Below are 26,848 nucleotides of genomic sequence, written 5' to 3'. Positions count from 1 at the left end.
GCAAAATCAAGTCTGTTTGCAGTCAACCTTTGAGGCTGGTTAGGATCCTTTTGTATGGAAAAGAAAGTTATCAATGATACTAGCTGCTTTGAGATGGTCAATACATTGGAACATGTCACTGTTTGAAAGACAACATACTGCGGTCCTGATGACTAATGGAATATCTGGAGGAAAATATTAACTCTTCCTTTAAACTGTTTGGGAACACAGACACACCTATTTTGCTCAGGCCACTCCCTTTAGTACTGTTCAACCCAGGAAATTCTAGGAGTAAAGCCATAGAGCGAGCCACCTCTGAAGGATCTCGGTTGTTCTTCCAGCTTGTCACCTATGCTCTGAAAGACTGTAGCTTTTGAGGTCCAGAAACATTACTGCTTGAGAGCACAAATGGAACTAGAAATACATCAGAGCTCTGCAAACAGCAAAGGTTTGTCCTGGGTTACAGCTCTGCTATGTAAATCTCTGATAAATTATGTAGGTTGAGCCATCCACAGGACATTAGTTCTTAGATTTACTGAGGAAGTTCTGTTGGACTGAAATTGGGACGTCTGTTGATAGAGCAATTTCTTTATTTTAGTTTGTTTTTCTTTACTGATTTGACAGTTAAACACCTTCCCGATCTGGTGTATTTTATGGACTTTGAACAGTGGACTTTGTTACATGGCTGAACAGTGTGTGCATGCATCCAGGGGTTTTTCCCCTGGACTGGATATTTTAATATAAGGAGCAGAGCACAACTTGGTGGAATTAAACAGGCTTGTTATCCAGCTCTGACTCCATGTGTATTTTTGTGAGAGGTACTTCCCTGGTCTGTTTTGTGGTTTCTCTGTCTTCTAGGTAAAGATGATGACAGCATGCTATTGCTGTGGGGTAGGTTCTGTATAAAGAGGTTTTAGAGTTTTGTAACAGAAGGTGGCATAAACGTTCAAAGTATTGTTAATTAATGCTTTGAATGAAAAGCTGATAACTGATCTGTCTTAGGGTGCTGTTGAGGGCAGTTTTCTTTGGCATTTAACCTGAGGAAACGTCGTTGTGCAATCTGTGACTTACTGACTGAGGACACCTACAAGTTCTTGGCTGTCCTGCAACCGTCAGTCACTTCTGTTTGCTTTTGCACAGAGAGACAGGCAGCAGGATGTTGAGCAGCTGTTGCTGGTGAGCAGTACTTTTTCCTTGTTCAAAGGTGCTGCAGGTATGACTATGCAGTACAGAATGCCAGCGTGTAGCAACCTGTAAGGAGTTACTAGGGGATAAGAGTCAAAGCACTTTGCTTCTGAATACCAAAAGCGCATTCAGCACAGTTTTGGTGGTAAGTTACAACAAAGTGATACAACGTGGATGCTCTTTGCATCCAAGAGGCATGCAAATCTTAGTTTGCTTAGTAAACATTTCTCTTGTTTTATACCACAATCTTAGAAAAAGGCGGGGGAAGAGGCATAAGTATAAAAAGATATATTTAGCTTTCTTGGTAACTCAGGTGTGGGTAGTCTTTCTCTGTTATGCTTGGACAGATAAATAAACCCTTGGGGTACCCATTTGGCCTCAGGGGTTAGAGCTGGAAGAAGTAAAGTCTTGTTTTTTCTTTGCATTGTCTAATCCAATATTTGTCTCTTAAAAATAATGTCTCACAGATATCATCTATCTTTATGGGTCTGGAGCTTAAAAAATGCGCAGGTAGACATACGAAGTGTGTACATCTCTTTATGAAAAATATCACTTTACCTAAAAAAAAACCCCCACAACCCAAACTTTCTACCAACTGTTTGTAACAACAAAAAAATTTTTTGCCGTTGCTAATTAGTCTTTGTAGGCCGAACACTTAACCTAATGTTGAACTAGATGTAACAGTTCTATTTCTGTTGTTTCTCTCAATGTGTGCTGAATTAGGTGTGCAAAATGACTTCTTTTTCTCTCCTTATTTCTTTACTATTTTATTTTTAAAATACTATTTGGGATTTATTACATTAATATAAATTAATCTCCACAGAAGTACAATACAATAGCATTTGGTTAAAATCAGCTGTTTCTATATTGTTGTGATGTGGGAAACTACCATATCATTATGTGAACGTACTGATCAAATGAACATTTGTCCAAGTCCCGTGGGGATTCGTTATAGTGAGGTTAGGCTGAATACCTGGTTCTCCATTCCTGACCAGATATACTGAGAATTGGGGAGGTCTTGCTTATACCTCTGCTTGCTTTGGCTAGCGCAGGTGACCTCTTGTGTGGATATGGAAGTCTCTTCTCACTGTTTGGTCCTACTCCTGACTGCCACACTGATAAAGCACAGGAGAGAAGATTGATTACTTCTCCCTGCTACTCTGTAGTGTTTGCGCTTTCTCTTCCCTAGCGTTAGGAAGAGGTTGAGAGTCTAGACCTTTTGAAATCTAATATATAGAGAGATACTTTTGGGGATAATTGTTTGTCATTTCATTAAAGTGAGTAATGAAAGCAGATTCTTTTGTTTTACTTTCGTTTTTAATCAGTTTCACGTGCTGGCTTTCACATTCTAGAAAAATGATCCACTGATTCTTTTTGTCAGCTGTCTGTTTTGAGTTGGAAGGCCTGACCTTATTCTGATGATAATCCAGTAAGCAGCTGGAGAACTGAAATTTTTTACTTCTTCAGAATCAATTAATTGATTCTAGGAAAAGTACTGGGAAGGTTTGGATTCCAAAGAAAGCGTAAATGTGGGGAAAAAACTCAATAACAAAACAATCAGAAAACCACTACAAAATAATGCATTATCTTGTAATTCATTCATAGTTAAAAAGGAAATAACTGGAAGCTGCCAACTAGTTTCAGTCTGAAAATTTGCACAACATATGTTTATAACATAAGGTTCTCTACTGATAAATCCTGTGGTGGTCAGCACCTGTTTTAACGGATTCATCTGAAAATATTGCTCAGTGCTGCTAGAAGAGGTTCATCAATCAATTTTTATTAGCACAGCCTGACAGGTTGGCTGGCTTGCCTACTTTCTTTAATTGTTGTTGTTGTTAATTGCAGAACTATTCCTAAATCATATCAGGGCAAAACTCCTACCAAAAAATTGAAGATGCGTAGAGAGTGTTAATACCAGAAGGGATGTTGAAGCTGAACTGCATGGAAAATAGATTTTTTTTTTTTTTTTTTTTGGTCATTGATTTGTGTCAGTGGTAAATCTGTGTATGAAACAAGTACCACAGTGGTAATGTCAACACAAATAAAAGAAAACTAAGCTTTGCTTTAGACTGAGGGAGTGTTTATACTTAAAAACCTCCAAACAAACAAACCTCCTAGTATGTACTAGTAATAGTTGTTTGCACTCTACATAAACTGAAGAGTCAGACCTCCCATTGTGGAGTAACTGTCTAGATGCAACATTTAATGTATTTTAAGTACCAGGAAGTATAGAGACTCTGTGATGATGACTAAGAATGTAGCAGCAGATTCTCTCTCAAAGATGGCCAGGGCCATCTCGACTTTACATTACTTTTTAGTTAGTTTATTTAAAAATAATTAAAACCCCACACTTTTGTTCAAAGTTCACCTGCTGGAAAAACTACTTTTGTTAGTAGCCCACGACACATATGACTTTAACTGGCAAAACCAAATAACCTCAATAGATGGCATTTGGTCAGGCAGTGGCAGGATAAGATCAAGAAATTCTTGCTGAAGAATTTACTGCTGTAAACCGTTGCAAATATAATATGGTAAATATCAATCAAGCAGTCGACGTAGTGGTCTTAGATTCTTTGTAGTGATTCCATTTGACTCATTCACCATTCCTATAGTTTATGATACCGCTGGAACGATTTTTCAAGTATTGTAAGACCTTATTTCCTACCTTCTATTCCAAAATTGTAGCTTGCTGGATGCCAAATGCCCTCCACTTCCACTGCAGGATCAAGACTCTTGATTTAGTACTATTTTTGAATAACTCTCATAGGCTTTGATAGGCACAGCTTCACAACGTTGTACGTCAGGGAAATATCATAAGATAAGGCCTGTTCTGTGTTGAGTGGCACTGGTAAAGAACAAACCCAGCTGTACTTGTTGTCAAGTCAAGGACATGCTTCTCCTTTTTAATGTCCTGTCAGCTTTGGAAGTTTGATGTGTTTCTCTGTTGCTTTTCCTGTTGGTGCCAGATTACAGAGCTTATTTGAGTAGATTCCTCTTAACTATCAAGAAAAAACAAGCAAAATGAAACCATGGGATACCCAGGAGGACCAAAACCTCAGTTTATCAAATACCAGTAGTTATATGGTACGTTATATGTAATTTCCTCTCATGAATAAATTGAACTAAATTCCGAGTCTTTCGTCTGCCCCATCAGTGTATTTTTCAGATGTGTCCAGGCCTCATTTTTTCCTGTACAGAATGTGATCCCGGTGTGAGAAGTGAGCTGCTCATAGAGTCATAATTTTGCTTAACTGACAGTTTCTTAGTTTTTAACATGGCTCTTGATCACTTGTGTGTGTGCGTGCAGCTCATTTAACCAGAAGATAGTGCTGACCACAAGTGGAAGGGTTCAACCGTGCTGTAGGATTTATTTAATTACAAAACAAAGATTAGCCAACACAGCATATTTAAAGCTGCACTTAGTAGGAATGTTGGCAGTGGATGAACTGATCTGATGTCATTTCTGGCATCCTGTAGCAGTGCCATACTTTCCACTATATAGAAAGGTAACCTCCTATTCTTAGTTTTGACGGACATTGACAAAAAGTTTGTACTGGCTTCTGGTAGGTACTTAAATTAGTCCTCATAGTATGAAGCAGGAATCTCTTTTAGGGCCTCACTGAAGCTAGGAGAGGGCAGTATGACTGCCAAAGTTATCCTTTTAGAGTTATACCATGCTCCAAGAATGGCTATGATGTTGGAGACCTTCAGAGTTTGATGTGGCAAGAGAAATACTTAATTCTTATGATCATGTGTGCTGGTTCTACATCTAGAGTGGAAGATCCACTGTTAGGAGAGAATGGGGAAAGTTAAACTAAGATGTTCAGGAGGTCCTGCAGTGACCTAGAGAAGACTTTCTTCTAATATAATTTTTTGTTCAACGTTTGAGTAAAGTTGCTGTGTATATTTCTGTAATCATGTGACTTGTCAGAAGAGAGAGTATAATAATATCCAGTTTATTTTAATACATAACAAGAGGAGTGGTGCTTTCTTTGATGTCATGCTTTGTAACACATAGCTCTTTATAAAGGTACAAGAAATAAATATGAGGATTGAAAGAACACTGAGCTTTCAACTTTGATCTCTTTGCTTCCCAACTTATTTCTGTCTCAGTTACTAGGAAGTCTACATTGTGAAGAGAATGTTACAAAGAGTTTCTTCTCTCAGGTGGAAGAAAAATGTGAAAGTTCAAGAAAGGAAAAGTAAAGAAAAAAGTCTGATTAAAGGAATTTCATTTATCTTGAAAGTCTTTGCTCACTTGAAGCTACCTTTGTGATTGTCTGGAAAAGCAAAATGAATATGAAACACAATGGGGAGCTGTTTTAATAAATGATCTCTAGCTCTTGGAGCCTCTAGCTAATATAATTTAGTTTTGATTTTTTTATTTATTTTGGTGGTTGTTCTTTAAGTTGTTCTTTACAGGCTATTACAGGCTGAACTGTTACATAGTAATGACCACAAGTAAGTAGAAGAAAATTAAAAATTTTAAATGTTTTTCCATAGTGCTTACTTGCTTCTCAAATATCTGTTTAAATAAAAGATACCTAAACATTGCTGAGGAGTAGAAAAAAAAACAGTTTCCTACTGAATATCTGAAGAACTGCCAGCTTCTGCCAGGATCCTTTTTGCTAATTATTCCCTAGAGTTGCTTAGGCATCTCTTTAACTTCAAGCATAGTGCGTGGCCCCACGGAAGTCATGGGATTATTTATAAGCTTTGAGGTAGGCAAGCACTTGAATTGTGTTGTTGAGTCAGTTGTTCAGTCGTATAGAGTCTTGGGGGTGCAGCAGTTTTTATATTTCATATAGCTCTCGCTATATACTACCTACAAAATTGCATCAGTTGTCAGCAATTGCAGTTGATTTTTTCTTACGTGTAAGTAACAAGGATTGGGTTTGCTGTAAGAATACATGGTGCAGTGTTCTTGACATTATAGATCAATAGATTAGCCTTGTGCTGCCAGGAAATAAAATGCTGAGCCACCTCATCTTGTAATAATGCAATAGACGGATCCGTTAATGCACACACTGTTATTTTGTGTCTGAAAATAGTCGAGGACAGAGATTTTTTTTTCCATGACTAGTCTGAAATAAACATTGGAATTGATAAAGTAAGATAAATAGCCTTTGGTTGAATCATGCCTTTTGTCATAACCTGATAACTGTGCACTCCTCTAGTCACAGCAACCAGAGTAACAGTGATTTTGCTTGTTTGGGGCACAATAGCTAAAAATGGAATTTTCAGGTCAGAGAAGATGTGCAGAATTAGTTATGTTTGCCTTATCTGGTAACATGATTCTCCAGGGGAAATTAGCATTTTTAGTGTTAAATAAGGGCTGCAATCTATTGGAAAATCATTAAGAAATATGGTAATGAAGTTGGAAGGTAATTAAGATCAAGGAGAAGCACTCAGCTATGCTTTACATGACCTCTTTTTTTAATGCTGACCAGTTACTCCCTAGTGTTATTATCTGTGGTACTTCCATATTTCCCATTATCATAGAATCTGAAAACTTCAGTCTTTAATGTACCTATTGTTACAAATCCCTTGTGAGGGCGGAAAGTGATATGGGGAAACGCAGTGAAAGAGATTAAGGGAATGGCTCAGGGACAAACAGCAAGTCTGTGGGAGAGCAGAGGCTGCATGTGTCTCAAATCCCAGGTTAGCATTCCAGCCCTTCAGTCTTACTTTCTTCCTATTTATCGCACTATTTATTAATAATTTGAATAATTGATTATGGAAGCAGATACTTTGGTAGCTGTGATGGCATTAAATGCTAAAAATGGATTTCAGCAAATAGTTTTGCTGCTTGTTTAAATAGAGTAGAATAGGATCTCCATAGGCTGTTCTGGATATGGCAGTAATTCATCTGGATGTTGGTGATATTCTTCACTAGCACTTGTCTTAGTGTAGCATCATACCTGAGGCCTTTGGTCATTAACAGGAAAATAAATCAGCATTGCAGGTGCAGTGCCACAGAAATTGCACTGCATTTCTGGGTAGTGGCAGTAGCCAGCTGTCAACAATGCACAGTGCTAAATGGAACTGAGACCTCGGTGAAAAAATGCCTTTAGGCATAGGTGTTAGAAAGCATGGACACTTCAAGAGTCAGTAAATGTAATCTTTTGTTTTGTTTTGTTGAAGGACAGCTATAGCCAGAATTGATTGCAGAATTCATTTTGTGTGAGGATCAAATGACAGAAAGGGAATGGTAAAGGCACCTGGTTTGGTTCCTTTGGCAGATCGAGGTCCAGTTCTGAAGATACGAATATTCAGCTTTCTGCCTCTAAAGACATTGCCCGTTTTGTATCACAGGTTGGGGATTTAGTTGTCTGTCTCCGCTTTAGCTTTAAACCTGGTAGAAGAAAGAATATTTAAAATGGAACTGGGTAACCTTCACAGATACCAGTTCCCTGCAGAAGGTAGAAAAATCGTTTGAGAAATCTTTTGGTAGATTTTAAAAATGTTTCAGTTGGTGAGTTTGGGAATTACAAGGAAAGTGAAAGTTGTTGGTGGTTTTTTTTTTCCCCCAAGTTTCACAGAACAGTAATGTAGAAGGAGTTAGTATTTTGTTTTATGTTACTGAATTTGAAGTTCTACAGATAGTTTTGTTTCTTGCTTTTAGATAAGCTTAATAGATGCTTTTTGAAAACAATTCACGTTTATTTATTTGCAGTATTCTTAGTGGAAGTGGATTATCCAATATAGAAACGATGTAGTTATGAAATTGATTTAAACCATTCTTTCATTTCCAGTGGATGTGTATCTGATCCCTGACAGTGGCCAGTACCTGATGCTTGAAAGGAATGTTTTACGGCTTCCAGAGGTAGTAGACAGCACTTTGCTAACTGACATTATTGGGTTTTTTTTTTTTTCCCTAACATCATTTAAATATTTGATTTGGTGATTGATTTTTCTGTGTACTATTTCAGCCCAGCTAATAATTGCACATGACGGTAAATGGCTGGTGTTGCTCTCTTGTCCAAGAAAAAGATGATTAGATGTAATCTCAAGCGTTTTGTTTAGATATTTTTGTTTAATCTTTATGTGCACTGCTTCACTGAAGAATAAACTTGGTGGATGCTGGGGTTTAGGGAAGTGAGTCAGATTCAATTTCTGAATGTACAGCAAAGGGAAAAGCATTCCCAAGAGCTTGTTATGCTGCCTGTCCAGCTTTACAATGCACTGCAAAGCTGGTCTTTTGTTATCAAAGGCTCATGTGCCATGAAAGTTATCATACGTAGTTGATAACAGGAAGCTGAGCACAATGCTTTAATTCAGCTGAAAGATTTTGCAAATGTCATCAGTTGGGAAAGGAAATTGTCACCATGTGGCCTTAGTTAAGTCTGAGATAGAAATGTAGTTGTGGGTTTTTTTGGTTGCAAATCGTAACAGAAGAATAAAGGGCAAAGTGACGTTTCATGTCTATTTTGGAATGAACACCAAGAAGAAATCAATATGTAAAATAACATTTGCTTTCTTATTTCTGAATTAGTTTAACAAAATAGTTTCTGCATGCAAATCTTGCTGTTAATGTATAAAACTGAGATCCAATTTGCAGTGCGCCACCTCAGGAGATCCCCAGATGGGTTTTCAAAGAGTTAATGTTTGATGCAGTGTAAGATGATACAAATGTAGCTTCATCCAATTCGGACTTGAACTTGCTACTATCCTTTCAAAGAGACATTCACAGACTTCGTAACAGTTCTTCAGTACTGTGTTGTGCATGTGTGTGCTGCAAAAACAGGTGCTTTGGATGGCGTTTGGCTAATGATTAGTTAAATGTCAGTTATCATAGCAGTGAAGAAAAAAATCTTGACTTGGCAGCTGAATAACAAGCCTATATGGGAAACTCGTGCTTAATTGGGTTGCTCAGCTGAGTTGTAACACAAATCATTTTACATTTGATATCACTTTAACCTGAGCTAGCCCTTTTCAGTAACCCACCCTTTTTTTGGCAGTATAAAGATGTCCTGTGTTGTGCTCTTTATATTCCTCCTGCCATAGGCAGTAGTATAGCTTACCTTATAGAATCTTGTATGGGTTGAAACCAGTAAACTAACTTGATAGAGACCTGCGGACTGTAAAATTCATATCTATCTGGATCCTTCATGGCCTTTAGCACAATAAAAGATGCCAATGCCCCCGAGTTCTTTTTTAAATACATCTTATGCTTTTATAGGCAATAAATTGTTGAAGTAATATTAAATATTAATAACTAGGCTTTTCAATCTGTTGTGAGTAAAATTTACATCTAGATGTACTAGCACAGTTCTCTTTTTAAAGTGTCTACTTAGTAGTAACAGTGCTTAATATGGACACCAGCGGTCATTATATGATCTCTACTAAATATTTTTTCATGAGTGGATATGATCTTAGTGAGGAAGCAGCAAGCGTTAAGTGAATGGAGAAGAAACAAGTGTGGTGGACAAGGAGCATATTTGTTTATGAAGAACACCCATTCTTTACTGGTAACAGTCACCTGAGTCAAGAGAGTATAGCCAAAGCCATTCTGCAAGTATTTAGCTAAGTAGGTGTTATTGATTGTGTGATTTGTAGTGGATTTTCTTATGCTTTTTCTCCCCTAGTTAATCTGATAGTGATCTGCCTTTGTCTCTGAAGAGCAGAACAGAGACAGGTATGTGTGGCCACTGCAGTTGGCCCGGAGCAGGACTGCTGAGTCAGTTCTCATGTATTTTCTTCTCAGCCAAGATAACAACAAGATTAGATGGGCTTCATGCTCCAGTGAGTGAGCTGAGAAAATACCCTCTTCCTGTTGCTCCTGGCCGTGGTGCCTTAGTTCTTCTGAAATAGATTGTGCTAGAAAGTACCAGAAAATATGATGATGTTAGTACCTGGGCTCTTTTTTTTGTTTTTAGTCCCCAGAAGATATATAGCATTGAGAAGTGATGCATGGTAATATGTGATGAACTAGTGGTGCTCTTATAGCAGTGGATATGTCTGCTTGCTGGAGTATGTTATAACGCGTTTCAGTAGTGGTGGTAATTCTGTTTCTGCGTTTGAGCTGGATGAATATTTTAAATGTCTCACTGATCAGAGCATAATCTCAACAATATTTCCCCTTGTGCAGCAAGAGAATGGATTTTGTTGCAATTAGAAAATATTTTCTGTAAACTATTGGAATGTAATAAGCTGAGATACTTTTTAAGGACTAAAACATGATTACTTCAAAAGCCACAAAGTAGCTTTGCACTGCCGGTTTTTAAAGCTCAGCAAATTTTATGTAGTACCTGAATTATTAATGGAGATAAAGTGGAAGAGGAAGCTCTGTTGCCTTATCAGTCTCAAGCAAGCAGTAGTTGGTTGACTTTGCAGGGAAAAGCAGCTCCTTCTGAAGCAATGAGTGAACAGGTCCTTGGTGAGGAACCCTACAGTGAGAATGGCTTGTGTCAGTATGCCCAAAAGATGACTGCCTGTTTTGGACATTTAGGTAAAGAAATTAAAGGTGTGCATGTGGATTTTTTGGTTTCCTGTTATGTGGATGAAGTGTTTCCTCAAGTTCACAGTAAATAACTGAGTGTTTTGTACGTTAGCCTGCAGTCTTGAGTAAGTAAGTTGTGTGTGTCAAAAGTGAAAAAGCTGCACGTATGGAGTAATTCTGCCACAAAGCTTTTGTTTCTTTTTGTGTGTGTGTGTGAACTTGAATGTTAGAATGATTTGTTGTTCTCTCTTGCTGTTTTAGTTACTTTATTGCTTGGATAATGATATTTCTTGGTATAAATAGACATAGTGCTTGCTCATTTTTCATTTATGCGAAGGCCCTTCCCCTGCCCCCCCCCCCCCCCTTACTCTCAATATCTGAGAATTATTACATGGGAGAAGAAGATAATCCTGTTGCCTTGGACAGATGGCACGAAACATTATTTGGGGCTATCTACCTGTGCAATAAATGAGTTACCCTCTGAAGCGGAATGAGGGCAAAGGAAAATTTCATTTTGTTTTACCTTGTTTTCTGTGTTTTGATTTTGATTTTTCTTTGCAGCTAGGTTTTGCTAAACTAGTATGACTGACTTCAATTTCTTGTTTTTTTGGTTGGGGTTTTTGTTGCTTTCAATACAAGAATAAAGTCTTTGCAGGAAGTTTAATTCTGATGGCAGAAGAAATTAAAGACAGCATTAGTGCACTACACATTTCTGTATTTTATTTAGCTGAAGGGCCAGTTTAATCCTCAGTGTTGCTTGGGAGGATGGAGAGATATTTCTTCAACTATGATTTTAGCCCTTGGTGTCTAATTTTTGCTATTATTCAGTGCCTGCTATTCTGTTGTGCAATTTATTTGTGGATTGCAGTCAAATGCTTTTGTTACTTCTGTTCTAGTAGCATTAGTACAGAAGCCTCTATTCTTGGTTGTATATGAAACATACATATATTTTTATCATCTGGGCAGCCAATTGGTTTGGTGAATTCAGAGGGGATTGAGTAGGAAATGGTCCTGAGACAGCTGAACATATTTATAAATAAAATATTTATGAAGTTGGTAATGAGATAAAGTATTTAAAGTAGCTAGTCTGCTTAATTCCTGTCTCATATCCAGTCCCTTGTGAAAACTGTTGGTCTGGAAAGTGCCCATACCTCAAACTGTGCTCTGTAAAGGCTCGAGCCCCCAGCAGTGAATACTCGGATTAGGCAAGGCTTTGAATTGGCAGTGATTTAAAAATATTTTGCTACTTGGCAGATACTGAGGAAATTTCCTCAACACTACTTCTGGGTTGGGCACCCTGGATTCCTGAGAATGTGTTTCAAGAAACATAAGGACAGGGTTGTGCCCTTGTGTTTTCTGCCTTTTTCTTTTCTCTTCAGCAAGAATATTAGAAATCAATCTTTTCCACTTAATCGAGTGCTTGACTTAAGTGGTAGGAGATTGCCGCTGTCTTTTTGATTCTGGCTAAGGCTGAATCCCAATGCTTGGTAACAGTGTGTTGTACAAGGCTGTCTCAGGCCTTGTCCTTTAACTTGAACAAAAGGATCTGACCCTCGGAGCCAACTGCTCCGAACAGCCCTTCGTCTGACTCAGGAAGCCACTGTGATGCTTCCTGGTCTTGTTTTGCTCACTTCTACTTCTTGTCCTCTTATATTACATATTAACAGGAGGGAGGCTCTTAAAGACATACCCTGTACTTAAAAAACACTAACAAAAAATCATATTGCTTTGTGTTATAAGCAGCAGCTAGTATGTGGTCTTTGAGGTTGTAGTTATCAGACAATGACAGCAATAGCCAGGGCTGGAAAGGGGCAACATTAGAGTAGTCTCTCTCAGAGGAAGGAGGACCTTATTTTTAATTAAGCAGGATGCTTCGACAGTGACACGTTAGGGTCACAAAATGCTAGTCTAAACTGAGCTGTTCCCATGGTCCCCCACCAATCCCATGTGTCTTGGTGGCGGAAGGAGACTGGATTGCACTTCACAATTTGAAATAACATTGGACCCTTCTACAGCAGTCACAGGCTGACTGCTTCTGTAGTAGAAGTACTGTGGAAAAAAGGCACTGATCTCTGCTGCCTCCCAAGCTAACGCTGGAGTTGCTTTACCTGCAGAAATCATGCCTGCCAAGTGCCGGAACAGATCCCTGCATGGGTGAAGGTGGGTTCAGCCTCTTGTGCCTTTGCTCTGCCCTTTCACCTGTATCACTTGGTTGCAGCTCTTCTGGGCAAACTGCAAGTTGAAGGAATCAATAGAGGCTTTATACAGCTTATGCGGTGTTTGATTATGTGGGAGAAGACTGCAGTTTCTTCTGACTACTGCTACACAGCAGGTCACGCTAGTTTAGTACTTACTGCAATAGCTGGTGTAAAAACTGTCTAGATGAATATAGCGGGACGGTTGGAGTCACCATGGCTACAACAGAAAACTGCGAGTCAGTCTTAAACCAGTGCATTCAAACTCCAATGAAGGACAAGCTAGAAGAAATTCTAGGATTTAGGCAGCCAAGCTATAGCAAATGTTGCAACAGTTTAAAAAGTTACTGCAGAGCTCACCTTTCTGCTTTCTGAAGATTAACTTCTGCAGCAGAGTTAATATCAGGGCAATGTGTGTTTTTGCCTCGCATACCTCAAAGGGCAAAGTCCACCTTGACGTGTTGGTGAGCCTGGATAGTTGGCACTGCTGTTGTCAGGTGTCAACATCCTTCACCGATTATCCAGCGACAAATGATACTCTTATACTAAGCTGAGAGATGCTTGTGTTAGAGTGCATCCAGCCGTCTCCTATGAGTCATCCCTCTGCTTTAAGCACAGAATGGTGATCCACCTTCAGCTGAAGAGGTAGAAGCTTTTGCAGTTTCAGAAGATCTATCTTTTTCACTGAGTGGCTGTGGTGTGCAGGCCGGTAGGTTGTGAAATCTGTGAGAGATTGCAAAACTGCTGCAAAGCTTCATTTCCTAGGGGGAATACTTAAAACACAGCATTTGCTGAGATCTCTGATCTGATAGAAGGTATTCTAAGGCAGAACTCGAATTGCTATATTTATTGAGACAGCTCTTCCTCAAATATACATTAGCATCACCCCATTAAAATTAGTACAGTGGTGCAGATTTATTCTGGCTTTGTCCCACTATGTCCATGATTGATTATAAAACTCAGGAGAATGGCTGGTTAAGGGGAACTGTGATTTTGGGCTTGTTTTCAAGATGACATAGAAGTCGTACTACTTGAAAAATCAAAAGCAATTGACCTCACAGGAGGTGTGTAATAAGAGATGATCAAAGTCTGGATTTGTGAGGTGATATTTTCTCTTTAAAATAGTAAATAAAGCAGTCTTCTCTTCAAAGCCTGTCCCCATCCGTAGGTAGTATTTGAACTCTGGGTTTTGAGGGAAGAATTAAATGACAGTTTCTCACTGTGCTCAGTAAGCCTATTGGTGGTTTTTTTCGCCTTCTAATTTAGCAAAAGCCTTACTGGAAGCAGTGCAATTATTGCACCAGGTCATTTTGCAGCTATAGCTAACTTCTGTATGTTAAGGGGAATTGAAAGCCTGGGCCAAACACAGTCTGTGCAGTTGCCTCTAGGAGTTTGGCTGAGTAAAGAATCTGAAGCTGTCTCTGAGCAGGTCCTGGTGTGGGGTCTACCTGTAACTTTCCCTTACAGATGATGAATGTTGTTTTAGGTTGGGGGGTTTTTTTTATCCTTCACTTTGGAATTTCCTGTGACTTTCCAGTGCCCTGTTGATGATTAACTCTGCCTTTACCCAGGGAGAAATATTCATTAGATGATTAGATTAGCAAGTCACTGGAATTGGATTAATGTAAATACTTCTTGTAAGTGAAGCAGGAAGGGTTGGCACAGTATCTGCAAAGCTTCTCCTGTCAGCTACACAGGAAAGTGGAGACGAAAGAGCACAAGCAAACCAATCCTTAATAGTTAGGGGAAAGCTTAAGTGCTTTTGTTTGGAATAGGCAGTGGAAGCTGCAGAAAGGATTCCTCCAAAGAAATCTGCTTATGAAGTAGTGCTAGCCAGCCTTTGTACATTCCTCAAAAAGGAGGAGCAACGTGCTCTACCCTTACTATAACCTTTTCACCGTAGCACACATACAGACCTGGCATGGAACAGGGGCATGGTAGATTAAATGCACAGATGTGCGTTTGTAGCTTATGATGATGATTCTTCCATAATAAGATATTTGACATAGCAAGGTTTTTTGATTTTAAACTAATCCTCTTATATACCTCAGTTACGTTCTTTCTCTTGTCCTGAATATTAATCTGATTTTCAGATACTCTTTATGGTTTTGCTTCTGATTTTTTGTATTCCCAGGGATGAGTTGCAACTGATTACAATAGTTTTAGATGGCAGTCACCTGATCAAGCATACTGTCATAATCTCTTGAAGATAATCACTAAAAATGTATCTTTCTTAATCTCCTTCGCTGGCTAAGAGAAAAAGAGAAGGATTGGTAAGGGCAGTGTGCCGTGAGTGACTACATGCACTACAGGTTGCTTTCCCTAGCTTCTTCCGAATAGAAATGCTGTCTTTCCCCATCTTAAACAGCTTTGGGAAGCTGTGTGGATCAAGTAAAACTGAAGAATTGGTGCTGGAAAAGGTGAAATTCCGAAATTCAGTGAAAAGGATGTCAATTATTGAGGATGGGGATATTGCAGAGGTCTTGTATCTCATTCCTAAGCAGAGCTTGCTGAAGCAACTGCCCTACTTGAGTCCAGATGACTACTACTTATGCGAGCGGTTATTTGACACTCCTGAGGATCTGGGTAAGTGAGGATGGGCATCGGATCTTGATTTTTGGTTGGTGAATAGGCTAAATTGCTTTACAGTTAGCTTATTTTTTGTGTAGCAGAAAGATGCTTTATGACAGCAAGTGTGCTCAGGTGTGGAGAGATATTTTATCACTGACAGAGAGGAGGGAAAGAAGAATAAAAAGGCAAATTAGAATCTGAATAGTAAAAAGTAGCTGATGGATATAGGTGCAGCTCTCTCTATGTGGCCGTCCTGGGACAAAGGGGGCCTTAATCTGCAGAAGTACTTAAGCTAGAAAAATATCTTTTGAAAGCACAACATCCTGTGGTAGTGTGTTTCAGAGCTTTCCTATGTGTTTTATGAAACTATATTCCCTTTTGTTTGTTTTAAACCTGTTGCCAAGTAGTTTCATTTGAAGCTGTCTCATTTTTGAATTGGAAGAGGTGATTAAAAGTTTTTCTGTGTTTACCTTCTTCTTGTCACTTGAGTCTAATAGACTTCTGTTGTATATTTTATCCAGGTACCTCCTTTTCCAGGATAAGCAGTCAATAATTTATTGAGATGCTCTTTGTGCAGGAGCCAGTCATGCCTTTGATTATCCTTTTTACCTTTATTTTTCTAATTCTACTATAACCCTTGAAAAATTAGGGAATAGAACTATATTCAATATGTAGCATAACGTGGGTATATGTACAGAGTCATAACAATGCTCTTTGTTCCTCCCAGTAGTTCCTAAAATTTAGTTTGTGTTTTTAATTAATATTGAACTCTGATTTATTCCTTCATAGAGCTATCAGTGGTGGAAGGACTTATATCTGGAATTGATCAGCTTAACTGATTTGTTACAATCCGTTAAAAATTAAAAAAAAAAAAAAGTTTTCTGGAAGCTCCAATTTATTAAATTGACTATAAATGTTGATCTGAAGCTTTCAGATAAATTTCAAAGATACTCTCTTCTAGGACTTGCTTTATGGACCTCAGTTTTGATAACCCAAACTGCTTATGTGCTGGAATTTTGCCTGTACTTAGCAGATCAAGAAAACAGCTACATACTTGTCACTCTGCTCAGCTCCTCAAAATGTTAATACTGAGCGATTGTATATGGTAGGCAAGTATTTTCCAAAGATCTGCTTTCAAGTTTGTCTTTCGTTGGTGCCAGATAACACTTTTTCTTCTGTGCAAATAGCTTTTTGCCAGTCAGCTCTGTACCCAATGAACTTCACACTGTAAGAGTAATACTGGCCAAAACGCATATGCTGTTTCAGATAGTTACTGCTTCTGAGTAATCAATTATTTTAAAACTAAAATTTTAATTAAGGTGTTGCTAAAACATGCGGCAAATATATAATATGGCTGTGAACCAGAAAAAGCAACTATCATTCTGCCTTGCCAGCCCCCCCAGCGTTTCACATGGGTATTCTGGAGAAATCTTCTACAGACAATTTAGGCATTTTTATAAATCACAATTTAGGATAGAAAATTCATTGAATGAACAGTGACCAGCTATATGATCAATCCATGTAGGACTCCAAAGGAATTCTTTGCCATTGTAGCAGGCTGGGAGCCACCTTTTTGTACAGGTGCAATTTTCTTCTAATTTGTATGGGGCTTAAATCAATCTAGAAATCTGGAATTTTGCAGTTCTTCACTCATTTGTAAGCAATCACAAAGATAGTGGGACAGTTTCTGATTAGCATTGTGCTGCAATAGATAATGCAAATAACCACCGGGGCTTTTTTTCCTTTCATCCTACAATTTGGGCGCTACTATTCAATAGAATGGGTATTGTGGTCCTGCTTTCCAGTGCCATGAATAATGCTAGCTGAAAGGTTGCAAGGTGTCTGGTGTCTCAGCTTTACTTAAATTACAACAATTGGAATCAGAATCTCACCTACTTAGAACAAAAATAGTGGAATGGTTATTGAAAACGGCCTGACTGTATGTGACTTGAAGATGCAAAATGCACGAGTCTGTCTCTTAGGCCATGTGCCTGCTTGGGGATTATGGTGCCTCAAGTACTGCAAGATTTAGCAGCTTATATACCCTGCTGAAAGACAGTTTGCTGTCTGTATTTGACTTTACAAACAGAGATTAGAAATTACCCTGTTCAAGGCATTTGGAGACTCATTAAATATTTTCCTTGCTGCTTATAAGTGGAATCATAACCATCAGGAAAGGCCCATATTTTAGGTCTTTGGAAGGTCAGGAATTATCAACAAGTGCAGAGCTATTTAGTATTCAGGAAGTGAGTCTTCTGAGTCTCGCTGATTTAACCCGTGGCTTGCTTTTACTTAGCACTCGTATCATGACATTCCATGCCTTTCACAGGGGGAATGTTGGAGGTTAAACTTGTCTCATCAGGTTAAATAGTGGCATGATACTGACAGTTAAAAGTACTCTAAAAATTAAAGAAAACTTAAAAAAAAAAAAGAGTTCAAAAGAGGCTTTGAATCACTGAAAGGACCCACATTCTGCATTTCCCTTGAGTTCATTTAGCCAAAGACTGATAAGCCACCTTCCCTCCTGTTTCTAGGGGAGGTGATAAGGGACTGCTTCCCACAAGAGGGATTGCTGGCCGCGTGATTTGCTGCAACAAAATCTGTTTTAGCCTAGAAGGCCTGGTTCAGCATGTGGCTTTGATTCTCTGGAGGCCAGACTCCGATACAAAGGAATCTGTGGAAAAATGTCTGATATTCAGGACTAGCAAAAGTTGAAAGTTGGTTGCAAAAGAGCAGTGGAATTTTAAAGAGAAAATTGGCTTGGAACTGTGTGGTGTTGCTTCTTCTATGAGATACTGTCATCTGTCGCTTGTACAAATGACACCTTATGCACCCCTCCAAACTGATTACTCTTTGGATTCGACACCTGAGGGAAGGGAGGTATATACCGTATTATCTAACCGGCCTCCTGTATGAGTTTAGTAACTGTTTATGTAACAGTCTTAATTTAAAGCAGCACTCAGTATTGGGGCCAGTTCTCTTTAATGTCTTTATCGATGATCTGGACGGGGGGATTGAGTGCACGCTCAGTAAGTTTGCAGATGACAACCAAGTTTGGCGGGAGTGTTGATCTGCTCGAGGGTAGGATGGCTCTGCAGAGGGACCTGGACAGGCTGGATCGATGGGCCGAGGCCAACTGTATGAGGTTCAACAAGGCTAAGTGTCGGGTCCTGCGCTTGGGTCACAACAACCCCATGCAGCGCTACAGGCTTGGGGAAGAGTGGCTGGAAAGTTGCCTGTCAGAAAAGGACCTGGGGGTGCTGGTCGACAGCCGGCTGAACATGAGCCGGCAGTGTGCCCAGGCGGCCAAGAAGGCCAATGGCATCCTGGCCTGTATCAGAAACAGTGTGGCCAGCAGGAGTAGGGAAGTGATCGTGCCCCTGTACTCGGCCCTGGTGAGGCCGCACCTCGAATACTGTGTTCAGTTTTGGGCCCCTCACTACAAGAAGGACGTTGAGGTGCTGGAGCGTGTCCAGAGAAGGGCAACGAGGCTGGTGAGGGGTCTGGAGAACAAGTCTGATGAGGAGCGGCTGAGGGAACTGGGGTTGTTTAGCCTGGAGAAAAGGAGGCTGAGGGGAGACCTCATCGCTCCCTGCAACTCCCTGAAAAGAGGTTGTAGCGAGGTCGGTGTTGGTCTCTTCTCCCAAGTAACAAGTGATAGGACAGGAGGAAATGGCCTCAAGTTGTGCCAGGGGACGTTTAAACTGGATACTAGGAAAAATTCCTTCACCAAAAGGGTTATCAAGCATCAGAACAGGCTGCCCCGGGAAGTGGTGGAGTCCCCATCCCTGGAGGTATTTAAAAGACGTGTAGATGTGGTGCTTCAGGACATGGTTTATTGGTGGACTTGGTGGTGTTAGGTTAACGGATGGACTTGATGATCTTAAAGGTCTTTTCCAACCTAAATCATTCTATGATTCTATTGCTCTCTACAGCTTTCTGAGGAGGGGAAGTGGAGAGGGAGTTGCTGATCTCTTTTCCCTGGTATCCAGTGATAGGACATGTGGGAATGGTCAAAGCTGTGCCAGGGGAGGTTTAGACTGGACATTAGGAAGCATTTCTTTACTGAGAGGGTGGTCAAACACTGGAACAGGCTTCCTAGTGAGGTGGTTGATGCCCTAAGTCTGTTAGTGTTTAAGAGGCATTTGGACAATGCCCTTAATAACATGCTTTAACTTGGTCAGCCCTAAATTGGTCAGGCAGTTGGACTAGATGGTCATTGTAGGTCCCTTCCAACTGAAATAGTCTGTTGTATTCTATTCTATGAGAAATGGGGCTCTGGGGAAAAGAAGGTCTGATTTTTCTGTGTGTATGTTTGCAGAGAGGGGGGGTCCAAGAGATCAACATGGTGATGTGAGGGAAGACACAGAGGTAGGGTGTTCTTGAGAGGAATGGGCTTTACAGATTTGAAATAAAAGGTCCAATTATAAAATACTAGCTGCAGCATAAACATTTGAATCTTTGCCCACTGTTCTACATCTAAGTTCCTGCATATCAGCTTGCTTGCATCAGAAGGTTTTCTTGCTGTGTTACGGCAAGAAAGCTAGAGCCCCCAGCTAGGGAAACGAACAGGCACTGTTTTGTGCCCCATTGCCATTTTCCATTCTTAGTACCAAGGAGTGCCCAAGATCACGCTGAAGACTGCAGTTTCTTTTAACACCAGTCCCTGTTGTTACCTGGACAGAAAGAAGGAAGGCATAGACGGAAAAAAAAGAATTCCTATTTTAATCTTTGGTCTTACCTCCTAATGGTATTCATAGTAGCTCCCCACAGAATGTGTATTTGATGTGACCTACAGCCAAAGGATTTTAATGGTGCTGCGTGAACTTGTCAGGTGTCCAAAGCTAAGCAATCTTGAATGTGGCAAGTGGTGATACAGAGAGAAAAACACAGGTTCTGTTGGCATTGTAGTAGGTGGTACTCTTTAGATGCCGAGAGGTGCTGAACAGACTGCTCATGTACTTCAGATGAGGTGGTTCTTCTTTTTGATAGCTTTTCAAATGGATCCCTTCAAGTGAGTGATCTCTCCTGGCTTCAGTCCCTATAAATTTATTTATTTATTTTATAATGCTGACCTACATGATTGAATAGGGAGCATGCTTTTAAAGTTTGTGGTAATCCAGGTTTAGGAGCGTTATGTCGTTCTTCTGCAGGACAATGTCTGAATTCAGAATAGTCCTGATAAGTCAGCTAGATGGTTTGAAATCATGCAGTTGAATTTCAGTGACTAAAAGTGTAAAGTGTTGGACTTGCACAGATAAGAAATGGAAAATAACTAACACTAGTCCAGAAAAGTGTATGGAGGTTAATGATACTTATCACAATATAAATATAGATAGACTGTATAACACTGCTGCAAAAAAAGCCATTCCTTTTCTGGGATGTGTTAGCAGGAGATATGTACAGCAAGGTAGATAATTTTTCTCTGTTCTTGTTATTGAAGAGGACTCTGCTGGATACTGTCTCTAGGTTTGGACATTGCATTTTGAGAAAGATACTAATAAATTGGAGGGAAACTAGTAGAAAGCAGTGAGAATAGTATTAGGAAAGAAGACTTATGAGAAAAGATTAATAGAATTAGGTTTGCACAGTCTAGAAGAGTGGAGATAAATGAGGGATTTAGCCAATCTTCAGATGAATAAGAGGTTGTCAAATGGAGATGTGTTCTGCATTGTCCTGAGAAGCACAGATAAATACGCTTGTGAAAAATACTGAGTAGTGGTTTTGTGTTTGAGTAAGAAGTATAGCTGAAACTCCCTGTCTGTGTTAGGCCCTAATAATCTTTGCTTCTGTAAATATGCACAGTTAGCTTGATTTGTTGTTGTTGTTGTTGTTGTTTTTTAATTAAATTTAAAAAGAAAAAGTAATCAATTAGGACCAGTTCTTCATCCTCTGCCTGTTTGCGATATCTCTACTCCAATTTAATCACTGCCACATTTTTACTCAAAATAATTGAACATTTAATGTCTTCTTAACCCTTGGCTTCCTGTTTCAGATTTCCATTTGCTGTGGGACAAGTGGTTGCCAGTGTTTGAGATCAATCCAAGCTAATTTGCTTAGTAGTACATCCGTGGTTTAGCATTACTCTGCATTTACGAGGCATGGTTTAGAGCAACTGAATTCACCTCTGTAGGGCTCACTGCTTCCTCTCTGCCTAAATTCTTTGTTATCTGTTATCCAATAAACAAGAACAAGATTGCAGTTCCTACTGTTACTAGATGCTAGCAAGAAAGATGAGCTAAATCAGCTTTAAGTAGAAAGAAATAATGCAAATTTTGTGGTTTCCTCTGTGGCTATATACATAGGCAATAGCGGTAATGTGAAGGTTGTTAAGGGGAATTGAAGCAAAGATCTTACTTGCTCTGTAACTCCGTAATACTGACAGGGTGCCGGCAGCTCTGACTGGACGGAGTGTATTGTGGCTACACATCCCCCACTGTTGTTTACAGGGAGTCTTGCTTTTGTTCTGTATCTGATTGAAACTTCCTCTCCTATGTCCGTCATTTGCAATTGTATAACCTTGGTATTTTAATCAAATAACCGAGAGAGAAATACAGTCTCCTTCCTGGGCAGGGTTGAAGCAGGACAGCAGGTGTGGCTTGCCCTCCACAGCTTCAAGTGGCAAGAGAGCGGCCCCTCTTACCGCGGTCTGTGGGTGTTCAGAGCCACCACAGCCTCTTGCAAGCAGGAAAGATACAGGTAATTCTGCAACGGAAGCTGGTTTCAAGCTGAAGAAGTTCTAGCCTTTCTGCCAGTGGGTAAAATACTGGTGGCACTGGGATGGGGAAAAGAGACGTAGAAATTGCTATTTCTTCTCCTTGGAAAGCCATTCCTTGGGCCTGCTCTGTTTATCCAAAAGGTGAAATAGTGGGGAAACTTCAGAGCAGAGAGAAGGGCACAGGAAATGGCTGTTCTTGCTCACTCCAACTTTGACTTTGGGGCATGGAGGGAGTAGAAGAGGAGAGAGAAGCTTGGTACTTCCAAGCCTTTTCCCTTGCTTCATCCACTCCCATACGTCCCTCATGTACTGGTTGAGGAGAGGATGAATATTAATTGCTGTTGGCTCCTTCTCCTGGAGAGGAGAGGTGGGGATATCACTAAGTAGACTTTTGTATACAGGGACCTTAAAAGTGGCTTTTAGTCTGAGAGAATAATAGACGTTTGGTAGACCTCTGTGGGATTTTTTCAGTAAAAGCGCAAATAGTTAATGGGAGGAGAAGGGAAGAAAGGGAACCAGGAATGTTCGTCACCCAGGCGATGCAGACAAGGTGCAGCTGAGAGGGAAAGAAGACAATGTTGGAATGGGAGATTGTGATTACAGTTTTTGCATTATCCTGCTTTTGATTTTTCAGTTATTTTCCTTTAAAGAGCAGGTCTTTATGGTGGGAGGCAGAAACGCTATGGTACCAGGGAATGTTTATCACTGGTTTGTTACCACGTGAATTCGACGGTGGAGCTGTCTGTGCAGTTTCTAATGTAAAACACAGAAGCATTAACCAGTAAAATGCAAAAATATAAACCCAATTAGCTTATACAGTATACATCAATACTTGGAAGATTCAATATTGTTTGTTTATTTTTTAAGTTGGCAAACTCTCCTTTAAAATATGTGACTCTTTCCTTTGGAGCAGAGGCAATAAGCCATCCGGTTTGGTGTAAACTAACTGTGAGCAAACCTTCTTACAGCAGCAGCAGCAAAATAGCTTTTGTAGTTATCTTTGAAAAATTCCAGTCGGTGCAGATGCTGGAATCAGTTATGCCTACTCTGTTTTGAATATCAATCATCTGTTGTGTGTCTGCTTAGTATTTTTATGATGATCCTACTATTGAAACAGCAACAAATAATTTAAAAGAAAGCTTCAAATATACAAGTTTTTACATACTGAAGCGAATGACCTCCCTAGCTAGCAGATAAAATCGAAGATCCACTAATAGAAAAGTTCCAGAAGCTGGAGTGAGGTGATAAAAAAAAAAAAGTGTTTGTTGTAAAAGCTTGTTTGAATATATTAATATTACACTAGGTAGTTGAGTCGTATCTACTTGGAAAGCATATTTTTATCTTTTCTTTGAGGTCCTCCGTGGTTCGTTTGATAGGACACTGGACTGGGAAATAGCTGTTGGGAGTGAGATGATACATTTGCAGGACAGATTTAGGTGCCTTTTTTTAGAGTCCTATTTATAGTTTAATATGGAATCAGAAGAGAAGGAATTTGTCATTTGGCACAGTGAAAATTAATTAGTCCAGTTTAAATGTAAGGGTGGTATATATCCAGTGTCCACATGATGGGTTGCCTCATCTTCAAGGATCATGGACTTGCATTGTTGCATGCCTTGCTGTATGTTGTATTGCTGAGGCATACACTAAAGGTTAATGCTTAGTGAGATACTCTGTCATGTCTCTCGAGACTGCAAAACAACTTTTTTCTTTGCTCTGCAAATTAACCGATTGGTGGGAAGCTGCTTCGATCCGCTATTTCATGGACCTCTCATAGAGAAACTCTTTAGACTAGTGAGTCTTTACTGCATTCGTGCTGATTTCACTGAGACAAAAACTCCCAAGACAGGCTGTGGGGGTTATTCCACAGAGTTAATCCAATTCTGAAGTGGATTATCAATATCAATATCAATATCAAATTCCTTAACCTTAGGCATGCACAGTAAAGCATGACACTTGCATAAATGCTTTCCTGTTGGGGATTCCTGCCTTTGTGCAAGTTATTTGCAGTTTTTAGCAGTAATTGTGGTTACTGTCAGTCATGGTTACTGACCATATGAGTGTACTGTCAGTCATGGTTACTGACAGTACACTCATATTTTTATCAGCAGCAGTACTGGTTGCGATCATGATTTGGCTAGATTAATTCAATTTATAGCAGGTGAATAGTGATGATTTTATATGGTAGTTCTTTAAAAAATACTGAGTTTAAACCACTGTCACTGCAGCATATTACTGTACTATATCTCAGTTCAGTGCCAAGTATGTGTGCATAGTGTAAAAGTTCACACAGGTGTTAAGAAAGCATGATCTCCTTTCTAAGGAGTAGCAATAACATAAGCAGTTTGGAAGCCGGTTGTTACATCAATAATATAAATGTGTGTTCAGAGGTAGATGTTTGTACATACCTACAGTCAGAAGATTACCCAGCAGTGAGCTTTGTATATTTTTGGGGCCACTGTAAAGAAGTATAATGTAACCATCTTTTCTCATCTGTTTCTAAAGATAAGATGATCTGGAGGTTTCAGGTGCTTTTTGCATAAGTGTGTGTGTGGTATAGGCTTCTTAATGTTTAGAGCAAAGCCGAGTGTCCTTATTTCCTTATTTTGTCTTGCAATAAATTAGACATCTCTTACTGTTTTATCTGTATTTTGCAGACTATTGCTGTTATACAGAATAGCAGCCTACTAAGAAAATCTTGCTTGTGAGAACCTCAGAAAATCAAATTTTGTTTTAAGAAATTCAGATCTCTTAATAGGTCAAAACCTGAGAAATGTTTTATTCCTGAGGAGTCGAATTTGAAAGAATATTAAATGGTTCTATTAAAAAAGCACTAAACCCCCAAATCCTGGCAGATCAGAATGAATACACTATTATTTTGCTGAATCAGGTGATGTATTTAATAAATTTTCATTTCATTTACTCTAAAAGAATGATGACACATGACTGTAAACACCAATATTACAGACTGATTGTATTCAAAATAGCATGACATAGACTACAAAGAAAGGCCTAGCATGGCGGAAAAGTTGTGGGTAGGACCCAGGCCATCAGGCAGTATTTGCTTGAGGATCAGTCTTTTCAGTAAGGATAACGTGATTATCCCAAGATGTAGGATTGCAGGACTGTAGTATGTCCTAAGAAAGAACCATGTTCCTCTCCGGTGGGTCTGTGTACGCTCTCTAGACTGTTTAAAACTTGTGATAGGGCAACAGAGAGGGTCTGAGGCGGTAAGGTCAGTCTGGGGGGCCTTCATAGCTCCTTAACATTCTGCTGGTTCCACACAGGGCAGTGTGGTGAGGAGGTGGGGTTAAGGAGAGGTTGGTAGCCTAAGACCGTTGCACAAGCTGCAGTATGAAATCATTACAGAGCAAAAACTGTGTGGAGGGTATGGAAAGGCTATAGGATGACTGCCACAAGGGAACTTTCCCTGCAGCTTGCCTGCAGGCTTGGGAAGACTAGTAGATTTACTGAAGGGTACCGTAAGAACCTGGAGAGACAAAAGAGCAACACGTGCAAGAGCAGCCTTACTAAACACCTTATGTCTTTCTTCAGGAGCAAACACCCAGCTATATACACCTAGTGTGGGAAACAGTTTTGTCAGGTACAGGCTGAATTCTGCTCAGCAGTGTGTCTGGGTGGATCTGAAAAACTGCACCGATGTCATCAACTTTGCCTGAGTCAGTTGCCTGCCTTCTGTTATACTACAGTCCTTAAGAAGCACTGCTGCTTGAGCTGTTTTCAAAAGACGGAAAATGTGTCAGTTGTCCAAGTGGCTGAGGGAGAGGCATCAGAGGAATAGATTGCTGGAGCAGGGTATGTTCAGGAGAAACAGAAGCCAGGAAATACTTAATCGTATAGCTTTTGAGAATGCTAAAACTGGCAAATGTAGGCTTTCCCGTCAGGGCACTGGGACCACTGCTGGGTCACAGGTCTTTTGCAAGAAATCCCATGTTGACATTATTGGTTTTCCTCTGAGCAGGCACAGTTGAGTCAGGATAACAATTAGAGCAGGTCATGAGAGAGCAGCATTTCCTTTCTGGAGAAGGGAGCATTTTGCAAAATGCCATAATCAAGACTTTATAGAAGTGATGACAATTGACCTAGGTTGTACAGTGGTTAAGCTGTGGAAGCCTGTGGCAGGCTTTCTTGTCAAAACTGTTTGTGCCAGGCTTTTTTCCGGAAGCAAGGACATTAAACAGAGGGTATTTTCCTGGATGTTATTTAATAGAACAACTTCTCCCCTTCCCTTTCTGTTTTCTAGCAGACTGTTTCCTTCATTGGTTGATGAACAAGAGATATCAGTCAGTTTTGAAGAAATTGTATAAAAACTGTGAGCTGATACTTCTAAGCCATGATCTCATCTGTGAAGAATGAGAGCAAGATAAAAATATGAAAGCCAGCTTTTAAAATGAAAATAACAAATCTTAAATCATGGCTAAACTGCTTTAGTATCTTACACATGCTTTTTCAACATTATCAAGGTACAAGAAAGAGCAAAACAAACTGGTTTAACTCTTTCCCTTTGTGGAGTGATCTCAGTATGGCTCTCATGCCTCCTGCTGAATGCACAAGATATTTTTCACCAGACGATAACAGCAACATAAGCACGTTGTTTAGTTATAGTGTACTCATTGTGACTCTTCCACCCACAGTGTGTTCAAGGGAGACTCTCTATTTAATTTGTACACTGCAAAAGGTTATTTTGCTTTCCTTTAAAATATGCACCTCTAAATAACAGTAAGTACCAGGGGTTTG

At 39.7% G+C, this 26,848-nt stretch overlaps 1 protein-coding gene across 10 annotated transcripts in view; it reads left to right on the top strand.

Moving 5' to 3' along the window:
- The first annotated feature begins 298 nt into the window (after positions 1-298).
- ABLIM1 (actin binding LIM protein 1) overlaps positions 299-26,848 on the top strand; it is a 167,151-nt gene continuing 140,601 nt past the window's right edge. For 4 of the 10 annotated variants that reach the window (XM_076339083.1, XM_076339082.1, XM_076339080.1 and 1 more), the window contains exon 1: positions 302-427. In XM_076339083.1, the coding sequence (XP_076195198.1) occupies positions 388-427 (40 nt within the window). In that variant the 5' untranslated portion in view covers positions 302-387. Of the gene's footprint in view, positions 428-26,848 lie in introns of all 10 variants that reach the window. The other 6 variants (XM_076339084.1, XM_076339079.1, XM_076339085.1 and 3 more) reach the window with 5 other exon arrangements.

This window comes from Aptenodytes patagonicus, chromosome 5 (assembly GCF_965638725.1).
Source record: "Aptenodytes patagonicus chromosome 5, bAptPat1.pri.cur, whole genome shotgun sequence".
Taxonomy (NCBI): Eukaryota; Metazoa; Chordata; class Aves; order Sphenisciformes; family Spheniscidae; genus Aptenodytes; species Aptenodytes patagonicus.
This window is presented reverse-complemented; position numbering and strand designations above follow the sequence as displayed.